At 40.4% G+C, this 24,236-nt stretch overlaps 1 protein-coding gene across 5 annotated transcripts in view; it reads left to right on the top strand.

Moving 5' to 3' along the window:
* The window catches only part of SASH1 (SAM and SH3 domain containing 1), a 203,897-nt gene that overhangs the window by 151,796 nt on the left and 27,865 nt on the right, over positions 1-24,236 (top strand). For all 5 annotated transcript variants that reach the window (XM_066605454.1, XM_066605455.1, XM_066605453.1 and 2 more), the window contains 5 exons: positions 6,444-6,515; positions 10,928-11,071; positions 18,936-19,071; positions 19,734-19,903; positions 20,679-20,888. In XM_066605454.1, coding sequence (XP_066461551.1) covers positions 6,444-6,515; positions 10,928-11,071; positions 18,936-19,071; positions 19,734-19,903; positions 20,679-20,888 — 732 coding nt within the window. The remainder of the gene's footprint in view (positions 1-6,443; positions 6,516-10,927; positions 11,072-18,935; positions 19,072-19,733; positions 19,904-20,678; positions 20,889-24,236) is intronic.

Below are 24,236 nucleotides of genomic sequence, written 5' to 3'. Positions count from 1 at the left end.
GTCTTTTTTACTTAACCAATTTTTGGCACTTTTGTTCCTGTAAAGTACAACCCCAATTCCAAAAAAATGGGGATGCTGTGTAAAATGTTTAGTAAATGTAAAGAAGAAAGAATGCAATGCTTTGGAAATCTCATCTAAAAACATATTTTATGCACAATAGAACACATATCAGAAGATGAAAGTGGGACATTTGTCCATTTATTTAAAAAAAATTAACTCTGTTAGAAATTGATGGCAGCAACACATCTCACAAAAGTTGGGCCATGTCTACTATTGTGTAGTATCGAGACCAATTGCTGGAGTCTTGGGAGAGGAATGTTGTCCAATTCTTGTCTCATGTAGGATTCTAGCTGCTCAACGGTCCTGGGTCGTCTTTGTCATGTTTTTTGTTTTATAATACGCCAAATGTTTTCTATTGGTGAAAGGTCTGGACTGCAGGCGGCCGGTTCAGCACAGGACTTACAAGTCTATGGGGGAGAGCGCATACAAGAGCCTGAAAAGAGTCCGATTTTTGTACATCGCGCAATTTTAGCCGGTGAAACCACTGAATTGCAGGAGTAGGCGAGTATAAAAAATACATCACCCTGCTCCCTGTCACGTCCCATAACAGCATGATAACTCAGTTTATGGTGCTGTGGGGATGTAACAAGTTGATTTTAACTTGCATTCGTTGATTGAAGGACAAATTGTGTTCACAGACAAAGATTTCTGGAAATACTCCTGAACCTCTCACCATCTTTGTTTCTGAGAGACTCTGCCTCTCTAACATGCTCTTTTTATACACAGTAGAATATTGACCCTCTAGCTTTTTTCAATTAGTACCACTTACTATTCCAAACTTTTGTTAACCCTGTCTCAACTTTTTTGAGATTTGTTGTTGCCATCAAATTCTAAATGAGTTCAATTTTTTAACTGAAATGTAAAAATGTCCCACTTTCACCGGTATGTGTGCTATTTTCTCTTGTGAATAAAATATTGTCATATGAGATTTCCAAATGATTGCATTCTTTTTCTCTAAACATTTATTTTTACTTTACCCAGTGTCCCAACTTTTTTGGAATCGGGGTTGTAGTTCTAAAATGTAGCCATCAATTGTTTCTTTCTGTTTTGCTTGGGGATCCATGCTTCACTGATGTACAAGTTCAAACCTCCAGCCAAGTTCTCCCTCTATATAAAGTAGCTGCAGAAATCTGTTTATCTCCCTTGTGTGGTTACAGTCCTTTGTTTTTTAAAATCTGGCTTTTTTCTGTTTCCTCCAGCTGCATTGTATGTTTTGTTTTCACAGAAATGTCTCTAGTGTTATAGGGAAGGCTGAAGGGTCTTGTTTTTCTGCTCACTTAGACAAAAGGACAGCTAAATTGTTCATTTCCTGTGCAAATAGCTACATTTAACAAGGAAGAGCTATAGGAAGCTACACATGGTATAGAGGAAAAAGCAGAAAGAGGCGTGTGATTTGGGATGAATAGGGTACTCATTGCTATGATGCACTCATAGAAAGCAATGCAATACAGAAAACTGGCCCATGAGAATATTGGCTTTTGGTCATACATGAAACCATAATTAATAGCAATATGGGAAAGATATTTATTAAGAATTCTGGTCATATGTATTCACTTTATTGTGCAGAACACATACCGGAGACTCGGTCTCATGTGTATTATGTCGAAATATCTTTCTGATTTTCCCCTTTCTCTGCTGTCAGATTGCTGGGAGATACACAGACTAACAACCATAGTTTTTCAGTGTGGCAGCATTTCTCTAACATCAAGTCTGTCTCACATTACTTAAAATTGTCAGCTTAAGGCAGAATTGGCAGTGATGTGAGCACACTGAGGGGACAAGGAGGTTTGGAAAGGCTTAAGCCATGACTTTCCACCTCTTTTACTGCTATAATAATGCTCTCTTCACATCATGTATACGTGGAACGTGTAGCTTCAGCTTATGCAAATAAGGAAGATGGAACAATATCTCCCATATTTGCATATTACCCAGAGGAGCATTAATGGCCTTTTAAGTCTCTTAACTCACTCACTGTCTAGGTGCTCTCCCTAAGGAGAAAAGATAACATTTCTGACCTGCCTCAGCTTATGTAACATCACCCATTGACTTGCATTTTAACAAAACTTATACTATGAGGTGTTTTTTTCCATAATCCCTTTAATCAACTGAGCTTTTTAATACAAAGAAAAAGGTATGTGGACACTTTACCGCCTAAACTTCTGCAAAAGGACACTCTTTTAGCATATATTGAGCCTACTATACCCTATGGACATGTTTGATGTATGCACTGGGAACATTTCCCATTGTATACAGTTGCAAAATCATTTATTCTCCCCAACCCCCACCATTTGCAAATGAGGTTTATTTGCCAAATTTTCAAATATGCAGCTGTTTGCAAAAAAAAGAAAAAAACAATCAAACAAGAACAATTTAAATAGTTTAACACAACTAATATAACAAGTGGTTTCTCCAAGTTCAGTACAAAATGCTATTTTTAATGACTACTGCATTCTTAGAATTATTCAACCCCTTTATGATAGTCTATTACTTAGGGCTCCCACACACTTGCGTTTCTGTTTTTTGTTAGCGCAAATTGTCAATGGGACTTTCTAATGTTAAAAACAGAACGCAACGCAATGCACCAAAACTGCAAGTTGCATTGAGTTTTTAATATTAGAAAGTCCCACTGACAATCACGTTAACCAAAAATGCAAATGCAAGTGTGTGGGAGCCCTTAGTGGAGCACCTTTTGCTGTTCTGACCGGATGCAAACATGATGCATAGCCAGACACTGGCTTCTGACAGCATTCCTAAGGAATCGTAGCCCATTTCTCATGGGCAATGGCCTCCAGTTCACTGGGTTTGCTTGCTGTAACTGCCTGCTTTGAAGCCCATCAGAGATTTTGTATGGTGTTCAAGTCAGGCAGCTGTGATAGCCACTCCAGAATCTTCCAAGTCTTCTTCTGAAGTCAAGTTTTGGTGGACTTTGAGGTAGATTTGGGATCATCATCTTGTTGGAAGGTCCAATGACTCCTAAGCTTTAGCTTCCTCACAGAACGCATGATGTTTGCTCCTAGGATTTCTTGCTACTTAAATGACTCCATCTTGCCCTCCACATACTGCAGGTTTCTAGTGCCAGAGAAAGCAGAATAGCCCCAGAGCATCGTGAAACACTGCCATGCTTCATCGTAGGCATGATGTTTAGCATCTCCTTCATTCTTTCTCCTCCAGACATACCGCTGATGCATAGGCTGCTCTCTATACTTGGCTGGTTTATACTACTTTTTTTGAAAGTAGTATAAACTACTTTCACAAAAAAAAACTTATTCTTGTGGAGAAAGAGCCCAGAAGAACAATCAGAGGTTGCAGACAGCAGTCTGAATGGGAGTGTTGCTTCCCAGACTGTCCTGCATTGTCTGCCTGTTTTCTTTATACCATTTGTTATCTTGTTTCCTAGCCACATGTGTACGAACCCGCGTCTAAATGCAATGTAATTGCGTATGCACTGTGGTTCGAACACATCCATAGAGATCAATGGAGCTCATACGCGTGCAATCCGCCGTAAAGTAGAGCATGCTACGATTTTACTTTCACTCGCAGAATCCACAATTCCTACCGCAAGTGTGAGCGAAACTCCAAAAGTCAATACATTTGATAGGCCGTGTATTACCGCGGATCATACACACGGACGACGATCACAGAATCAATTCAAATCCAATTGTGTGAGCCCGGCCTAACTCCAAGACTACAGTAGTCATTAAAAGTGGCAGTTAGTGCTGAATTTTGAGAAAGCACTTGTTATGTTAGTTGTGTGAACTATTTTAAATGGTTTTCTTTCTTTTTTTGTGCAAACAGTTGATTGTGGGGGTTGAATAATTTTGATTGCAACTATATGTCTAAATTAGTTTCTTTTGTTGATAACCCAACCGTTTCTTTTCAATCAATTTGTGTTTGGAACCTTTACAGGATTACCAGTATGCACATGTAGTGGTATGGTGATGCTTCGGTTCCATTAGGAAAGGTTGCTGTGGGTGACATTCATTTGTAGAAAAGGAACCTGGTACATTATAAATTCTTTATAAGCAAGTATATATATGGGAATACATTATAAAATGAGTCATATGAATTAAAATCCATGCATACCTCTTGGATTACGTCTGGCACTGGAGCAGCTAGATTGTTTAAAAACATAGCTTTCTGTACATGATCTCTTGTTCTGTTGGGATGAGAACACATCTGCATGCTGCAGTCACTTAGCTCAAGAATGCTGTTGTACATCCATGGAGAATGTTACTAAGTTCCCAAAATATCTTCAGTTTATATATTAAAAAAGAAAACTTGTGGCAGTTGTAGAAAAATGCTAAACTTTTATGGTGGCCTTGAAATCAGGGAAGGGAAGTGGACAAAACATGGGAGTTTAATAGAAATGACAGTAAGCACACAAATAAGTTGTCAGACACAGGATTTCTTTTTTGTTTTATATAAATACATTTCTATTAAAATTATGAAAAACTATTTGGTTATTTTTCTAATAATTTTTAATAATCGTTAAATTAAAAATCCAAGCTACAGTCATGGAGCCGTCCATCACAGTACAGTAGTGTATTCCCCCCTAGACAGAATACTGCCAGAGGAGGTAATATGACCTGTGATGTCCAGTAACATACCAGGTATGAAAGAGGCATACACTATGGGCTCATGCAGTAGATTTCTGTGGTTGCCGTATTACAGATCAGTACAACACAGATCTCTAATATAACCATGTCATGGAGGCCTGATACTTGATGGATTGAGAATCTAACAATTTAAAGCCCATACACAGAATAAAAGTTAGTCAGTGGAACAATGGAAACATTTTTATGTTGTATGAAGTTATTAAGAAACTTGTGACCTAGTTTGTCATTTTCTTAAACCTCATTTAAAACGATTATTCAACTTATAGCCTTTACCAGGAACTCCCCAGTTACCGTGCATGAACAGGTCAGCTTGTCCTGGTGGTTTTTTAATAGAACATGGAGGATACGCAGCGACCAGACAACTCTGGTTACTTACCTCCAAAGGAAACAAAGTATCAAGGCGATTAACATCCAGCAGCGTATCAGATGTTGGTTTCCATTATGCTGGAAAGGATAGAAGAATCAAGCTTGTTGAATCTCAATGCCTGAATCTTCTGTACTTCCTGGAGATAAGCTGCCAACAGACCTGTCTAGCTGCAGCTTTCTTCACTCTCCCCATATAAAACACATGAATGCGTTCCCAAACTGAGTGTTTATGTGTATGGGGTGCTAGGGGAAATAGCTTTCAGCGGCCAGCTATTGAAGCCGCATTAGTGCCTTTGTGCATTAGATTGCTGTTCCCATAACATTTGGCACCATCTGCTGACCAAAATTTAATATCTAGGGGCAGTTTTACAAAAATGTCAGCTGAAATCTGATAAATCAGATAAGTCCTTCAGTTGTCGTTAGTTGTTCCATTTTTGCGACCTGAAAAGGAACGACTGTTGAGTAGCTTCTCACTTAGTGTAAACAGAAGTTGCTCAATGTTTGAGCGACTGCATGTTGCAGTGAATGAAGGCGGTTGGGCTGAATCGATCCTCGGCCCACTCCACCACCATTCCCTCCATGTAAAGCATTGAAGTGATAGTCACTGGATCGGCTTAAGCACCTGAAGTCATCCAGTGTAAAAGGCCTGTTAGTTATATATATATATATATATATATATATATATATATATATATATATATTCCCTCAGTATGTTTTTTCTTTATGTGAGTTGAGGTGTTTTCTTTGTTTTTCTGTATTACCATTGTATACCTTACTGTACATAGTATTTCTGTATGGAGCAGACATAAAATGACGATTAGACCTCTTATGTTTGACGCTTTACCCGATGTCTGATGTGATTATTATTTATTTCGTGTATAACAGTTATGTGTATCTCTAGATATTTCCTAATCTATGTTTTGTTCCTTTAAGAAAAGTGTATATTGTGCCCTCATTCAACATGCTGTAAGCAGATAAAGTAGTGGTGGAAGAAATTGAGGCCGGGTTTGTTCAGTGAACAATCAGCCATATGGCTAACATACATTAGCAAATCCTTTAAAGAGTCTTTACTTAATTGGAAGAGGGCTGTACAGTCTTTGATGAAGTCTGCGAATAATGCCATCTCTAACCAGCAATATATTAAAAGTGGTTTCTGTGCCATCAAACCAAAAGTCCTGAAGACAAAGCTTATTCTATATCTTGTGACAGACACAAACTTCATTTAGTCGGCATGAATCACTGTGGTGTAACATCAAATACATTTATTTTCCTGCTTTCCATTGCTACATATGTTTTGTGCTAAATGACGTTATTTCTTTGATTAATTGTCTTCTTTATCTCCATTTTCCCATCTTTCTCTTGCTATCTACTCCCTTCCTTTCTGTTATTCCCAATCCACAGAGGACCTGCAGCTTTGGTGGATTCGACCTAAACAATCGCTCAGTACACGTCGGAAATAATGCAAACTCTCTGGTGAGTTCATTGTGCTTCTCCTTACAGAAGAGATTGTATTTAAACTCACTAGTATCTGACATAATATATAAAGTTTATTCCGTAGGAGTCACTGGTGCCTTAGATGTGTGTTGTTTGAATATTGGACATATTTGAATTATATAATTGACTATATTACAAGGAAAATACTATTATTGCTGCTTATAAAGTACATATGACTGAATTCACTATTACTTTCTTTCTTTATTTTCATTTGTTTATCACAGTGCCCGCATATATAAAAACATTTGTGAAAAAAAAGTCCATGTATACCATAGCATGAGATCAATGCTTTCAAATGAAAGCTGGAATCTGACTGGTTACAATATTGGCATGTTCTTGAGACAATTTGTATGTGTTAGGACTAGTATTTTTTCTTTATAAAGGGATTCTGTCACAATACCTTTATTACACATACACTAAACATGGCAGAAGAGTTACATTGCCAGGGGGTGGCATCTAGGTTTCTATAACTTCACGTATAATTTTTTTGTACTCGATAATTGCCCTTTTACACACAACGATTATCGCTCAAAATTCTCTCAAAAGCCATCTTATGAACGATAATCGTTGTATGTAAATGTGCCCATCTTTCACTTTTCTGCTGAACAATGATTTTCAGTTTGGCATAAAATCCATCATTCGGCAGAATAGCTGATAAGAAGAACCACTCGCTGTTTTCTGCGCTGATAACATTTTCTCAGCTGTCAGCCCCGCGGCAGAACAAAGGGAATGTATTCAGAGAACTGAATGTATTTGCTGTTCTCTGAATACAGCTCATGGCTGCTCACACGCATTGCTTAAGCTTCTAATTGGTACTAATAGGCATTAGTACCAATTAGTAATTTATACAAAATGATCGCTCAAAAGCCATCTTTTGAGCGATCATCTTTGTGTGTAAATGGGCCTTAAAAGCTATTTCATATGTGCTGTCATCACTTAAAGGGTTTTTTTGGGTAAAAACTATTGATGACCTACCCTCAGAGGCTATTACACTTTTGCACCCTTTCCAGGTGTCGGAGGCATATGTGCTGGAAATGTTGATTTCAATGAGTGTGAAGCCAGCTTAGACATTTCCACTCCTATTCCCTATAACACATGTCCATGCGTTGCACTGACAGTGAGCCGGGTGATAAGCTCATCGCTGGTGATCCCAAACACTGGGTTCCCTGTGATTAACTATTGGTGACTCATCCTGAGGATAGTTTTGCCCGAAAAACCCCTTTAATTCAAATGAAGTTCTGTCTTTGAAGTTTCAATGCACAATCTGTCCGTAGTTTTAGCTAATGACATATTGTGGATTTTAATTATACCTTATAAATTGTGGTATATTATAATACTAATAGTTAGATGTTTTTCTACATTTCACCTACCTCCCTTTTCCAGTATCTTCGCTATTTAAAAACTGTTGAAGGAACAGAATCATGAATTAGTCTATATAATGAGCAGGTACTTGCCTTATGTGAGAAGTTTTACATGGTATGGTCCAGTAATGGAATGGGGTCAACCTGGAAAATGTTATGTTGTAAAGAAAGAGTGCATAGCATAACTGCAGATACCTAAAATACTCTCGTGTGGATAATGAAAACGCATTACTGAGAACCTCTTGTTATATAATACCCTTTCGAAAAAATGTGAAAAACATAAGACATAAAACACCAGCTTCAAAATGTCCCAGCTGTGGGAGATGTAGACTATTCCATAGTGCAAAGGCCATGCTAAAGTGATGCATCAAGAGTATATGTTTGACTTTAGACTAGATAATCATTAAAAAAAACAAAGAAGGTCTATATCTACCCATAGATAGCTTACTGGACTCAGGAATGTGAAAACAAACATATCACAGGCAATATCCCCTGAGTAAGGTGCAAAAGGAGACAATAAAAGATGCCAGAGCTGGGAAGCAAGAAAGTACAAGCCCAAATTAGGAACTGGAAAAAAAAATGCTCATCAAAGGGAACAGTAAAATTAATGCATTTCAACCTAGATTTACATCCTCTCTATAGTAGGTCATTGAGGGAAAAATTAAAAGCCTTAAATATTAGAGCTGAGCGAATATACTCGTTTCAAGTAATTACTCGATCGAGCACCGCGATTTTCGAGTACTTCCGTACTCGGGTGAAAAGATTCGGGGGGTGCCGGGGGGGAGGAACAGGGGGGAGCCCTCTCTCCCCTCCCCCCCCACTCCCCGCTGCAACCCCCCACTCACCCACGGCGCCCCCCCGAATCTTTTCACCCGAGTACGGAAGTACTCGAAAATCGCGGCGCTCGGGCGAAAAAGGGGCGTGGCCGAGTAGGTTCGCTCAACTCTATTAAATATCCTATCATTTACCACTTATACTGTATGAGTTCCCAAAAATATATAAAAGCTGTGGAAAAATAATGATTTTAAATAACCAGCTTCTCTCTGCCCTCAACAAGGGGAGTTTATACCAGGATCTGTACCACTCTAAACAAAAGTTTAATGTTGAGATTGGAATAATGCACTATATTTGACTAGACTGGTTATTTAAAGCTAGATTCCAGTTGGATCGGAAGAAGAATGTATTTCACTAGGTTTTGTTGAGAGTCCAGAAAACAAACAGAAACTCTCCACACTGGAGTACCAAGGATAAATCTTCAGAAGTATCTGAGAGATAAAATAACACATCCTCAGTGTATAGGGATATCCTGGCCTGTCTTTTTCCTGTAGGGTGAGGCCCCATGTGAATCAAAATGGCCAAAGGCTCTATAAGTAAAGACGATTAAAAGAGGAGCGAAGGCAGCCCTGTCGTGAACGGAGAATCATCTAATAAGCTCAGCATTTACACTAATCTGGGCTTTAGGCATCTTAACCACTAAATGAAACTTTTACCAAAACCAAAAGTATCAAGCATCTCCGAAAGGAAGGGCCGCACCATATTGTCAAACACTTTGGCAGCTTCTAAAGTCAGGATGGAGAGGCTCCCCAACCCTGAGCACATCTTTAAGTTATAGAAAAATCTCCTAATATTAATATTGTTTTTTATCAGAATATTTTTATTTCAAATGACAAAAAGTTAAGTTACAGAAAACACTCATCAAAAAGGCCCAAACTTTCACCCCTAACATGTCTCATAGATAAAATAGAGAGATCAACGGTAACATGTTAAAACAGAGACATGGTACATTTTGTGTGTGGAAGAACTTCAGTAATGCTGTAGGTAAATACAGAAAGGTATAAATCGTAACTTTTATTAAAAAGATGGTCAAAAATAAATAATCGAAAACCTCAGAGTCACAGATGATGGCTACACCGAAAAAAAGAAGAATGGATCTACTGGAAAGTGTCTAGCATAACCCATAGAAGTTACTAAAGGGGACACAGAAGCACAAGTATATAAGGAAATACCGCGCCTTCTGTACAGGTCAGCCCAGGACCAGAGTCTAATGACACTACAAGGCATTATTAGTTCAGCCTAACCTGCTACTTGAACCAGATATCTCCCCTTGGATACCAAGGAGACAAAATCGCATTCTCCCTCAGCAGGATAATAGGCGTATTCACCATTACACTCTTGGATTACTCATAGAGTAATGAGGGATATCAGAGAGTGAATCATGTGACTTGCTGGAGTGCAGCGTGTTCATGCTCCAGCAAATAGAATAATGAACAAATGGAGCACCAGCAGCCAGATCGCACATCATGTGACCAGAAGTGTGAAGCAGATGTAACCTAGATATTGTGAATTATTGTTCCATCGAGTTAAAAAAAAAAATCTTTAGTGAACCAACAAAATACTTTGACTTCTACATACTTCTATCGTCAGTCTATACATGCTTCTAATAATCATCAGACAGAGACTGGTGCATCTGTGCTGCTTCTGCATCCACTTCATTGCTGCACAACTGTCTGTGCAGGTCAAGTTGGAGCTGTTGCACTGATCGCCACTATTTAGACGCTCTGATTTGAATCCTGCTTTTGAATGTACCACGGCTAGCGCACTCTGAGGATGCTCTGTAGAGTGTGCTCCAGTAATGGCGAACAGCCAGTGACATGTGCTCCTGACGATGATGAATGGGCAGAGCATGTGTACCCTGTGCATACTCAGAGTGCAGTGATGAATATGTCTAATGTAAAGTATTTAAACAGGCAGATCTAATGCCGAAGAAGCAATGAGGTAACAATTATGAGCCATAGCAATCTAATGGCCAAGAATTAGTGGCTTGGCAATTAGAATAGCCAGCGAGCATATAATGTAATTCAGATCATATAAAAAGGACCCTAAACAAGATTTCATGGGATAGTCTCAAAACAAAGCTTATGCTTCTAGTAATCACTTGTGGTTCCACCAATGGATTGCGTCCTACTTAAGCTCTCGCCCTACCCTCTTTTACATTAGACTGATGGAGTTTGACCTGATTTATGCTTACAGGAGAACGATGGAGAGTTCATATACAAGGAAGTCATCAAATCCCCCACCACACCAAGGATCTCACTTGGTAAAAAAGTCAAGTCTGTCAAGGAAACCATGAGGAAAAGGATGTCCAAGAAATACACAAGTTCTGTGTCAGAGCAGGTCAGTAGGAAATTTACATTCCTTTTCTGTAAATTGTTTATTGAAATGAAGCTGCTTTGAATTCTGGATCCCAGCTGTGTTCCAGAGAACATACAACATATGTACGCCACAGTGACTGATACAGAGCTACATTACAGCCTCACAGCCCGCAGCTTCTCATCACTCTTTCTTCACTACTAAAATTGCTAAAAAGTCAATGAGAATTTGTACATACAATGTTTGCTGATTTTAATCCAGTTCTAACATTCGTGTAACTTTTGTGGTGGGAGGATGACTAATGCTTGGTGTCAGCTGGGTGCAAGTATGCTGATCAGCCATAAGATAAAAGGGGTTTTCCCATTTAAAAAATTTTATCTCTAGTCTACTTGATAGGGCATAAAGGTCTGATGACTGGGGATCCTCTCTGATGCCGAGGTCTCAATGCCCCATATAAATGAAGCAGTGGTGTGCATTTACTTCTGTGACAGATCAGTGTGATCAGCGAATGTTCTGTATCCCATAGGAATGAATGCAGCGGGGGTCTGCTTTCATTTCTACGGGAGGAAGATCAATGCGTTCATGTATCCTATGGATATTCATAGAGCAGTATTCGCGCATGTGCATCACTGCTCCATTTATATGGGGTATTTGGGTACTCAAAAGAGCAGGATCAGCGTTCCAGGAATTTATTCCCTACCCTATAAGTAAGGGATAGAGTTCTTTAATGGGAAAACATGTTCTAAACCACAAATAACATTATCTCATGTCAATGAAAACTGTCAAATTGTGAAATATATAAGGGTGCTTTCACACCTGCATTCTGCTTTCCTGCTCCAGTCAGAGAATTCCCACAGCTGAATGGTTCCATCTCTGGACGGAACCGAACAACGCTGGGCAGACCCCATTGACTATAATGGCGTCTGCCCAGCTGCTGGATTTTTCTTCATTGTCAGCTGCATCTGTGACGGAACCTCCAGACGGAGGTTCCGATGCAGATTTCACACCACCCTTAGCCATGAACTGAACAATCAGTTCTTGAAGCTGATGTGTTGGAAGCATAAGGATCTGAGCCACTTTGACAAGGGCCAGATTGTGATGTCTGAATGGCTGGGTCAAAGTATCTCCAAAATAGCCGATCTTGTACATACCAGAAATGGTAGGGTGTATGTGCCTCACTTGCCTCGGAAGAGTTGGCACCAGGATACTCTATAGCAGGGGTGTCAAACTCATTTTCACCAAGGGCCAAATCAGCATTATGGTTGCTTTCAAAGAGTTGAAGTGATTGCGTGGGCACAAATACGCAGTGAATATGCAGGAAATCATATCAATGAGGCTGTCTGCATTCAGTTTTGCATGCACAAATACACAGTGTATTTGCGCACATAAAAGCACACCAGAGTGGGTAAAAAACATGGGCATAAGCGATTTTTAGTCACGCAAATATGCAGTGTATTTGAGCCCTAATAATGACCCCCATAGTGGCCCCAGTAGTAATGATGACCTCTATGGTGGATGCAGTTGTAGCATTGCCCCCACAGTGGCCCCAGTGATAAGTGACCCTATAATGGCCCCAGTAGTATAGCTCGTAAAGTATGCAGTACACAGCCAATACGCATGTACAAGCGTATTTGCTGCATATGTTAAATCCCCATTGCCTATATTGGTGCATATTATGCATAAAATAGGACATGCTGTCTTTTTTTCACGTGCATAATAAGGTGTGAGTGGCCCAATAGATATTAATGGGCTTGTAGCACCGTGTATTACATGTGTGATACATGGCAAAACATACCCATGTGACCTTTCTCATGGGATGGAATTAGGACAAAGAACGCAGCCAAATCTGCAGCTGCGGATTTCCACACCCAAATTTACAGGTCTAAGGCTGGGTTCACACAGGGCGGTTTTGCCGCGCGGAATTTCGCCATGGCAAATCCGCCCACGGCCGCTAATCTCGGGATTAGCCAGCTATGTGGACGAGATTTCTCAGAAATCTCGTCCACACGGGACGGCCAATCCGCTGCGGTAAGTCCGGCTGAAACCGCGGCTGCGGCCGCCGCAGCCGCGGTTTCAGAATATGCAGCATGTCCATTCTTTTTTTCATTCCGCTGCGGCCGCGCTCTCCTCTATGGGAGCGCCGGCCGCAGTGAAAGAGCGAGCAGCCGGGCCGCTTCAAAGCCACCGCGTTCTCCCAGCGGAAATCTCGCGTTTTTTTCTCCGGCCAAACCGCAAGATTTCCGACGGGAATCCGCACCGTGTGAACCCAGCCTAACTGATGTGGAATTGCAGACAGGTTTTAAGCCATTTTCATTCCCTGCATATTTTGATGCAGAATTTAACATGGCTAGCGATGCATTGTGCGGCTTATTCCGCCCCGTGTGAAAGGTCCCTAAGGAGTCTCAGCACTAACTACAGCTCAGCTCACTCATTGTCCAATAAAAGTGAGAGCATACTCCACATGTGCGTTACTAGCCAACGCGTCCACATTGACTCATCTCAAGAACACCAGGCTAATTCCCAAAGGATTCTAAATGGACGCTGTAAGGGGATTCTGGGAGTACGCCCTGCTGGGATTCTGCACCAAAGTCTGCACTGCTAATAACCAGCAGAATTCTGCTATTTAAAATTGGATATTAAAATCGTCACATTAGCGGTGTGGATTTAGGGGCTGCATATTCCGCAGGAGGGCATATCATACAACGCTGCTGTGCAATATCCCTTGTGAAAGGTCCCTTATGAATCATCACTGGAAGCGCCTGGTTGCTTGCTCAGGTGCTGCCTACGAAGAGACGGTGCTGCTTGGGGGAACCACGATCAAGATGCCAGATCTTTTGTGTAGCATGGACGACATCTATATTACAGATGTGCTGGGAGCAGATATTGCTTCTGTGCCATCAGTACTTTCACGCTTTACATGAAGGTTGTTTCTTTTCTGTGTGTTGGTCTTTAAGCTCCTTGTAAGACAGTAGAGGTCGGAGCGGCATTGGGCTTCTTGCATCACGTGAAAAGAAAAAAAGGTCTTTCATTCAAATGAAATTAATTTGCAAAGCTGCTGTAGAAAGTGCAGAAAGGTAATGGTGCTGAAGAGGCTTCACAAAGTGTTCCCAAACTCAATAATCGTGAGCAAACACTCTGATTTATGATGATCTGGTCCGCGGATTAAGAGAAAGCAGCGACATTCAAATCCAGAATAATCAATACTTTTAAATCCTTTTCTCTAGCACATTTTCTAATTCATGGAAGAAGTAAAAATTTACAAGGTTAGAGGGACACAGTGTAATAGATTCTCTACACGCTGGCACATGCTGCCCCCTAGCTGTACAAAGTTGTATTACAAACAGCCACAACATAATTTTTAGATTAAAGTCATCTTATCAATGGCAAAGTGAGTTACAGAAGATAAAGGACTATGGGAATAGAAAGTACCATTTGGTTTCCACACATATGAAATGACTAAATCCAGTTGTTTGTATGCTGCTGTCATTATTATTCTTTCTACTGTTATTACATTTTATAGGCCCCTTCATGCTCCACAGTGCTGGTTACAATCTATTCCAATACCTCATCTTACTGTCGCCTCTCACCATGCGGAAAATGAGAGCTAGACTTGCTGGCGAATGACTTTGCATGGCTAGAATTATTATTGCATTATTTGGCCTATACCATAAAATCATTGGTATACATAAACTTCTATTCTAATCATATCACTTGTGGAAACTTGGAGAAGCCATTGGCATCATTTATTCCTGATAGGAGACAAATGAGCCGCATGCTACACTGAGCTGACAATGCTTTACTAATCCAACAGATATGTCATTTTGACACATTCAGATTGAATTCATTGCACTGATGCCGGTTGAAGGCATATTTATACCACGTTTTTTCTACTGCTTTTAAGTGTGTCTTCTGAAGCAAATATACACCTGTACACCTTAAATCAGATTTTGTATATCTCAGAACCATCGTTTTGCACGTTAACCCATTTTGCAGAGTTCCTTATTAGAAATGATTAATGTATACGAACTAGTAACACTTGTGGGCATACGGGCACATGCAGAGCAGTAGTGTAGTTATTGGTCTGCGGGTGCACCCTAGCGCAATCCAGTTACACCACTAAGGCCGGGCTCACTCGAACGGGTCAGAACCCGCATGCAGATATCCACACCTGCGATCCATCACAGAAAGTAATTGTGAATGGTCATGGAAGATCACGTATGCGTGCGGATGGATGCATATGCACAGCGTATCATCCGCGCAGAAGAAAACTCGCAAGCAGGGAATGACATTAGAACAAGCAACCGCCCAAGCAAAAATTCCTTCGATATATGGCCGTTATTTTCTATATGTTGTCCTATGAACTTGTGAGCGTTTATGACGCTCACACTCAATGTTAATTGCATATTGACTGAGAAGCGCTTGCATTCATTCACTTCAATGGAAGGCGTTCGCGCGGAATCTGCACTAACATAGAGCACGCTGTGATTTTTCTCCTATTCACGGAATACACAATTCATACCCGTGAGCGAAAATTCAAAAATACATGACTTTCAATGCCCACAGATCTTCCGCGTGGACGGTGATCGTGGAATCTTGCAATTTAAATCCGTTCATGTGAGCGCGGCCTAATACACAGCATTTTGTAGCACTTCCTATAATGATATGTCTTCTTAGAATATTCTTCTGAATGACAGGTTTTAGGACACAGTGCAAAGATTTTATTGCTTTCTTGTCACCTGTCAAACAGCACTGGATTTAGGCAGCCTGCACACGGGCGGATTTGCATTGGAGAATCTGGAACAGGCGTCCGCCTCTGGATTCCGCAGCAAATGCTGCCCATAGCATGCAATGGCAAAACGCAATTTCCTGCCCACAAGCGGAAATTGATTGCGATTTTCTGCTCGCGGAGAAGAAATGGCAGCATGCTGCCATTCTATGCGGCTTCCATGCAGACGATTTCCATTGAAGTTCCGCAGTCATCATTGCAGAAAGGACGCGGGATCACTGGAATCGCCTAGCGACGTTGCGGCATAATCTGTACTGCGCATGTGCAGCCTCCACATCCGCAGTACAGATATGAAGACGGCGGACAGGTATGCAGAGGTCACCGGCCTGGCACAGGGTCAGATTCCGCAATGGGATCCCGCATGTGAAATCCGAGGTTATTCTGGGGTGTAAGGAGTGATTGTATGTTTCAGCAAGCCTATCAATCCTCAATAAGGCAGCAGCCAAAACATTTTTGGATGCCGTGTGCATCCTGACTTGATAACCCCACAACAGATTAACTAGCTTTTGTGTTATGTGCAATGATTACTCCATCATGAGCAGTATGGTTCTTCTTTTACAAGAAGTACATAGTACGGAATGCTTTTGTCTATGGTGTTTGGAAGTGGTCAGTGGAGAATAAGTTGCTGAAGCCATTTCTAGTAAGTGACATACAGCTATTGTTCTGTAACGTTGCGCTATATAAATGATTTCTATTGAAGGGTAGAAACCAGAAGACTTCAGCTGAAGAGTAGTAAGTGCTAGGAAGCCTGGCCAGCTCTGGTGCCCCGTGGTCGTCTGACACACAACACACAAAGGGGTTATTTTGGTTCAGAGATCACGTTGTTCTGTCTTCTATTCCAGCTGAGTTGCTACTGTAGACATTAAATACATTTGTTGCTGGTCTTGCAGAATGGAAATTATAGGTTTCATCTGACTAATTTTATGACTAGTTGTAAGTTCCATGTACTTGGCCTGTCTGAACCCGTCTTGGCGTCGTTAGAGAGACAAGTTGCTGCTTCTGTACACAGCAATTTTCCTAAGTTCCATATAATATACACTGACTTTGTGACTTTCTATTGGTCGAGAGCCTATTGCTATGTTGTAATTGTTTCATACATGGATATTTGGAGGGTTAAATTCCAGGATATAACTGCTGGTATATAAACTACAGATAATTACTGTAACTGCAAACACAATCCTGTAAGCTGCCATGTCATGTAGCTACTAATAATGTCTTAATTAAAATGAACCCAGAATTCACATTCCTGACATTTTTAAGACATCCTGTGATCCCAGATTTGCGAGAACATACGGTTCATATGTGATACATGAGTTCAAGGTAATGAAAGGAAACCAAGGAAACGAATACTGTGGAATTTCCATGCGTAAAATCCACAGAAATACGCAGCAAATAGAACCCATTGATATTAATCGTTCGTACACATTTTCCGTTTTTGCGCACCGATTTCTTGTGCATGCAAAAAAATAGGATTTTTTATTTTGTGCGCATTTGCTCAGCAAAGGGCCCCATTGAAGTCTATAAAAGGGAATGCACAAAATACAGCGCAAAACTGCGTGGAAAAGAACAATTCTGGACCTCATAAGGCTAAATAGCCTTTTAAATGAAGCTCGGTGTGTCTTGCATGTGCATATGAATAGGACCTGCTTTTGCAAAAAGTAAAATGCGCAGACATGCACACAAATCAGCCTTGTTCATAGCGGAACTGAGTTGTACTGAAGTGTGCACATTTGCGCATACACTCAAGTGAAGGGGCCCTTAGGTGTTTGTGGATTCACTGCAGACTTTCTGCAGTGGACCTGATATTATTATAAAAGTAAAAGAAAAGAGAACATAGAACTAGTCCTCCAAACAAGCCCTATCGTCCTCCACAATTCTCCACACAACCCCCTTTATCCTCCACACAACTCCCACAGTCCTCCAAACAATCCCCCATCATCTTCCACAAACCATCAAACAACCCCCATTGTTCTTTATAGTCCTCCAAACAACCCTCATTGTCCTGTACAGTCCTCTAAACAGCCCCTGTTATCCTCTGCAGTCCTCCAAACAACCCCAATGGTCCTCCACAGTCCTCCAAACAACACCCATCATCCTACGCTGTCCCCCAAAATAACCCTTGTCCAGGCTTAAGGCCCATTTACACGCAACGATTATAACTCAAAATTCAAACGACCACAAATGAGTGATATTTTTTTTGCGTGTAAACGCTACTATTCTGCACTTTTCGTTTGAAAGATGATTTTAAGCTGAACTTAAACTCCATCGTTCAGCCACAAAGAAAGAAAGTATCTCTCAACAGACTGCATGCTGTGTACTCCACAGGAGTCGGGAGATTACATTGTATTCTGCTGGCAGCCCCGACGAGAACAATGCAGCTGTGTGCAGAGCCCAGCGTGTGTTTAATCACAAGCTGGGCTCTGCAAACAGCTCCCTTAAGCCCATTTACATGCAAATAAAGATGATAAAGTGTTAATGGACATAAGTGTCCATTAACACTTTATGTAAAAAGATTGCTAAAACTCTCAATCTTTCAATCGTTTGAAAGATCATCTTTGTGTGTAAATGGGCCTTTACATGGATTTTGTGGCCACTGGCCCATCCTTTGCCACAGGTTGAACACCCCTGCTTTAGAGCATATTGAGAGTGAAAGGGGGCTGTAATCAACAAGGGGTGGAAGTCCTGGGGTTTTGAATTACCGCAATTTTCCAAATCAATGCATACATATACATATCATTCAGTCTTCTAAATAGAGTGTTCTGCTCATGTATATACATGAAGAAGTTGTTATGGAAGCAGGATTCTAATATGTAGTGAGATGCATAGCTGCAAGGCAGGATTCCAAAACATTTCTTACAGTTGTTGTTATTACTGTTATTATCGTGAGAGGAAAGCTAAACATGTACGGTTATAATCTGCTGGAATGTATCACAACACAACTTCTAGCACACATTCATTCGTACTTTACCTAGGATTTCTACTTTTTGCTACATTTTAACTGTATACATTCGCCAATTTTGATTATATGGTTGCCAATTTTTCATGGTATACAAAAATATATGCTTGATTTCTTTAAATATTCCATATTAAAATGTTTTTCAGGACTCCAGCATAGACGGGATACCTGGTTCCCCTGAATCTCCTTTACCCCCCTTAAGCACACTCGAAAAGCCAAAACTGAAAGCAGGGGGTTCCGTGGAAAGTCTTCGAAGCTCCCTGAGTGGTCAGAGCTCAATGAGTAAGCATGCCGTAATGAAGTTTCCATTTGGAATCCCTTAATCTAATCATCTCCATCACTATATAAAGTCAGTAGAGAAGCAGAATGCTCTTGCACAGGTTTTTTTTTTTTTTAAATCCAAGTCTGTTTAACCCTTTCCAATCCAATTTGTATCCTGGTTTTCCTAGGGGGCTTACTCTTTTTCTGCCGTTATACAACGGCGCTATCTGCTGGCTAAAGCCAGTACTGCATGAGGTGACATGTTGGATAGGCTCCGACAGCAGAGAGGCTGGCAATATACAGTAAGAGAACCCCGACAGATATGTTTCAACATTGGAGCTGTACAGCCTTAAATCATAATGTCTTCAGACGTCAGACAGTGGATTGGAGAGGGTTAATTGTTGTCTGCTGTCATTTAAGATCATTTCCTTCTTTATTTAGTAGCTTCTGTATATATATGATTCTAGTTGTCTGCATCATAACTACACAACAAGGCGGTCTTCATTATATAGAATGTAGCAGAGCTCTATATATACTTTACATGCTTATTATTTACACATCTGTACTTTTGGTTATGATGGTGTAAAAAGGGGCTTACATTTTTTTTTTGTGGAAGTGTTAAAAAAAATACAGACAGATGTAATGAACCAGGACTTCCAACTGTGGTTCATCTTCTTTGTTAGGTGGTCAAACTGTAAGCACAACAGACTCATCAGCAAGTAACAGAGAGAGCGTCAAGTCTGAGGATGGTGACGATGAAGAGCTGCCATATAGAGGTCCATTCTGCGGCAGAGCTAGAGTGCACACGGATTTCACCCCCAGCCCCTACGATTCTGACTCTCTCAAACTTAAGGTAAACAGATCAATACTATATAGCTTACATCTGTCCAAGCAATGAAGTGTTAAAGAGTTAGTCTACTCACATTCGTAATAAATGATTAACACTGAATACATGACTGGGCTGTTCTTGAACACTTGTAGGGTATCAGTCATTGATATCTGGAAATAGAGTTGTAATATCTGGTAATGAGTTGCCAACTAAAACAGCAAGAAATATTGATGAGCACTTGTTAACAGGGAAGCAGAAGATTTTGACACATTAGGGGACAATACAAGGATCTCTACCATGATCTGTTTATACCCAGGACTGCAACAGTAACAAGAGGTCATCCTCTATGTCTAGAGGAAAGAGGATTTCATCACCAACACAGAAGGAGGTTCTTTACTGTAAAAGCAGTAAAACTGTGGAACTCTTTGCCTGAGGACGTGGTGATAAACGAGTTTAAGTTGGAACTAAACATCCTTCTAGAGTGCTATGATATTACAGGATATAGACATTAAATAACAAGCGGGATTGTTGATCCGGGTCTTACATTTAGGTAGGAACTTTCAAACATTGATCCAGGGATATTCTGACTGGCATTATAGAGACGGGAAGGAATTTTTTTCCCCCAAAATGGGCTAAATTGGCTTCTGCCTCATTGGGTTTTTTGTTGCCTTCCTCTGGATCAACAAGGGACAGTGGGTTGAAACAGGCTGAACTAGAAGGACATTGTCTTCTTTCAGCCTAACCTACTAGATTACTATGTAGTGTTTCAGAAAGTTTCATTACTTTTTTTTTTTTATAGAAAGGAGACATCATTGAAATTATAAGCAAGCCTCCGATGGGCACATGGATGGGCCTTTTAAACAATAAGGTGGGCACTTTCAAGTTCATATATGTAGACGTAATCAATGAAGTTGAAGAAAAACCTAAGCGTCCAACAAGAAGGCGTCGCAAGGGAAGACCACCAAAGCCCAAGTCTGTAGAGGAGCTCTTGGACCGCATCAATCTCAAGGTTTGTTGTTTCTTAATCAGTTTGGTAATCTTATAAAAAAGACGATTAACCCCTAAATCTCCCAGCACTAAGTCTAGTAATGATTAGAAATCTAAGCAAGACAATTGCATCCTCCCAAATTCATATAACCTAAAAGCTCACACAGAAACGGGCAATGATTATAGTGTATACAAACACAAGCCACCTCCATGTTAGTAAGCATTCACACATGTATACTCCTAACAATGGCGGTGTAAAGGCGATATTTACATTTATTGAGAAGAAGCTATTAAAAAATAAATGTGAATTTTATTTTTTTTACTACAATGAACTGAGAGCCCAACTTAATGAAGGTTATAGGTATAAAATAAGATTTATACAGTAATGGTTTCACCTCAGTAATAAAATCACCAAGCATGAAATCAATTGCTTTTATTGCAAAGTGTATTTAATAGAATAGCTGACCAGCCTGTATTACAATCTGATTATTTTTTATGAGTCTTTGCATATGGATTGTCTGGGATTTTATGAGCATATAGGTTTTCTGTAGAGCACTGCAGATATGAGGTCTGACAAACACATAAAGTCCACATTCACAGGACAGGATTTTGGTCATTACTTTAAAGCCAAAACTAGGAGGGGAAAATACACACAGAAAAAGTATAATGTAAAGATTTGCACCTTTTCCATATTTTAGGCCCATTGCAAAATATGGACCAAAATACTGCCGTGTGTAAATGGCCAAAGACAACTTTCTAGAGAAAAGATGATTCCATTAAAGCCCATCTACACTCATTAGCCCTTCTGGTTTCTGGTCCACACACTTGCTTTACATGTTTAATAACTCGCGCTCCATCTGGATCCCTTATGTTGTTTATTAATGCTTTACCTCCTAATCTCGATAAATCTCAATCCAAATCTCATGCTGCTAAATGCTTAATTGTACTGGACTGGAAACAAACCTCACCACCAACTTTACATGATCTAACTTCACAGGATCCAAGATATTTGTAACATGGAATACCTGACTGCTAGTCTTAACAATTCTTTAGATCACTTTTACTTAACTTGAACCCTTTGAGGATTCCAAAACATAAGCTGCTCTCATTAGCTAGTCGATCTTTCAATATATGGATGTTCGCTGATTATCTTCTACTGATCGGACCGTCTCTACAACTACTCTCCTCTACTTTTCCTTCTAACCTAACTTCTGGGCTCTCTTTAATCTCTTCTGATTTGGCTGTTGTTAATTCTTCTCAGTTGGCCTGGTTAATAGGTTTTCTGTTCAGTTTTTGGCACATGTACAAAATGTATTGCCTTTGTATGTTTTAATTCAATAAAGAAGCAATTGATGAACCCCTTAAGGACCAAGCTCAATTAATTTACGGCGCTTTGTCCTGGACTTTAATCTCGACTGGCGCTGTATTTAAGCTACTGCAATGAAAGAGATAGCCGAGGACCCAGAGGAGAAGACCAAATCGATTTTTAACCGCTTCTGCCTTCTCCTTTACAGGCTACAGAGCGTTCAATGAGCGCTATGTAGTGAATAGAGAAGGCGGAAGTGCTACTTCTACTATTTGACCTGGCGATCGTGTGAGAGCAGCAAGGGTACTGGCAGAGCAGCTGGGTTAGTGACTACTTTCATTACAGGGGGATGTTTCCTCTGTAACTGGGGCTCCTATGGATGCCCCAACTACAGTGGAAAAGTGTGCAATTGAAAAACAAAACAAAAATCACAATGTGAATGACCCCCAGAGGTCTTATATGATGTCATGAGGGGCATAGATGGTAAAAAAATGACAAAAATAAATGTAAAAAAAATTACAGAATAAAATAAAAAAAGAAAATGACCAACTGCCAACCAAAACCGTCGCCATATGCACCCTGTAATTCGAAACTATACAAATTATAGATCAAAACATCCAAAACAAAATGAGGAACCCATTCCTGTACCATATTAAAGTTTAAATATGCTAAGTTTAAAAATAAACGATACATTTAAAAAAAAAAAAAATATTTACCTTTTTACCCCTAATAAAACAAAAAAATGGGAGGAAAAGCCAGTGGGAAAAAAAGATATAAAAAATAGCCCTATATGTAATGGGAAAAAACCCAGCAAGAATAATTCTGATAGCTGAATAAAAAAATAGGGCAGTAAAACCACCACATAGGTAAAATCCTTAAAAAATGTCTGTCCCTTTTGGACCAAAACACCCTGGTGCTTAAGGGGTTAAGAAAAAGCCCATCTACACTATTATTGCTCAACTGCAGTGAGGCTTGGTAATATGATAATCACGGCCAATTTCATAACGTTACATGCATATAGCATAATCACCCATCTACCGGAACATGCTAAGTGTTCTGCATGGTACTACAACAGACTTGGCTTTTAAGCAAGCTTCCCTTTGTGAAAAATAGTCTGGAATGTAACTTTCTTGGCCTGATAGATTTTCATAATGAGCAAGTAAGTCACAGTTGTAGCAAAATGTGCCGCAGTGCACAGCAGCTAGCTGTTAATCTAGGCTTATTTCTGAAAGCATATATAGCAGGATTATTTCTGCATTTGGACAACATAAACCTGCTGAAGCTGCCATTGTTTCTGCCTGCTGACATTGCTCCTCTTGTGGTGCTCCAGGAAGGGCTGCATGTGGCATTGATGCCCGTGTGGCTGTAGACATCAGATGTCAGGGTGTATTCTGGGGCCGTGTCACTAGATGTACACAGTGTTGTCCAGTGTCCATCAGATTGCTTGTACGACACTATTTTTACCCCACAAACTGCAGCTAGTTCTTTTGTCAAACTACTAACGGCAGCCTGTCTGTCCATCCGTGCGTGAGTGAGTGGATTTGTGAGTGACTTACATGCTCCCCCCCAATCACATGACAGTGACATCATCACAGGTCCTGAGCACACATAGCTGCTGTACGGCTCGGTGTTCATTAGTATTCCATAGCAACTGAGGCCGCAGGTGGTTTGTAGTCTGCCTGGAATCTGCACAAGGATGTAGGACCTTTGATGACATGTCACGTGATAAGAGGCGGAGCATGTAACGCCCTAACTGGCGATCAAGACCCTTTGATGACGTCATCATCGTGATCAGGGCGCACTATGTAAATCATTCACTTGGAATGAGCATCACCGTCATGTGATCAGGGGTGGAGCATGACGGTGACGTCATCACAGGTCCTTCATCTGCAGTGCTGTGCTGCTTTTGATCACTGTGGTATTGGATGAACAATGTATGTAGCAGTGTTGTGTGTGTGACGTGTATGTAGCAGTGCTGTGTGATGCATACTATATAATTTCCTAATAATTACTAGTCCTTGTATATTGCCCTGCTGCGTCGGAAGATGACAGCATCATCCCCAC

The sequence above is a fragment of the Eleutherodactylus coqui genome, chromosome 1, assembly GCF_035609145.1.
Source record: "Eleutherodactylus coqui strain aEleCoq1 chromosome 1, aEleCoq1.hap1, whole genome shotgun sequence".
NCBI lineage: Eukaryota > Metazoa > Chordata > Amphibia > Anura > Eleutherodactylidae > Eleutherodactylus > Eleutherodactylus coqui.
This window is presented reverse-complemented; position numbering and strand designations above follow the sequence as displayed.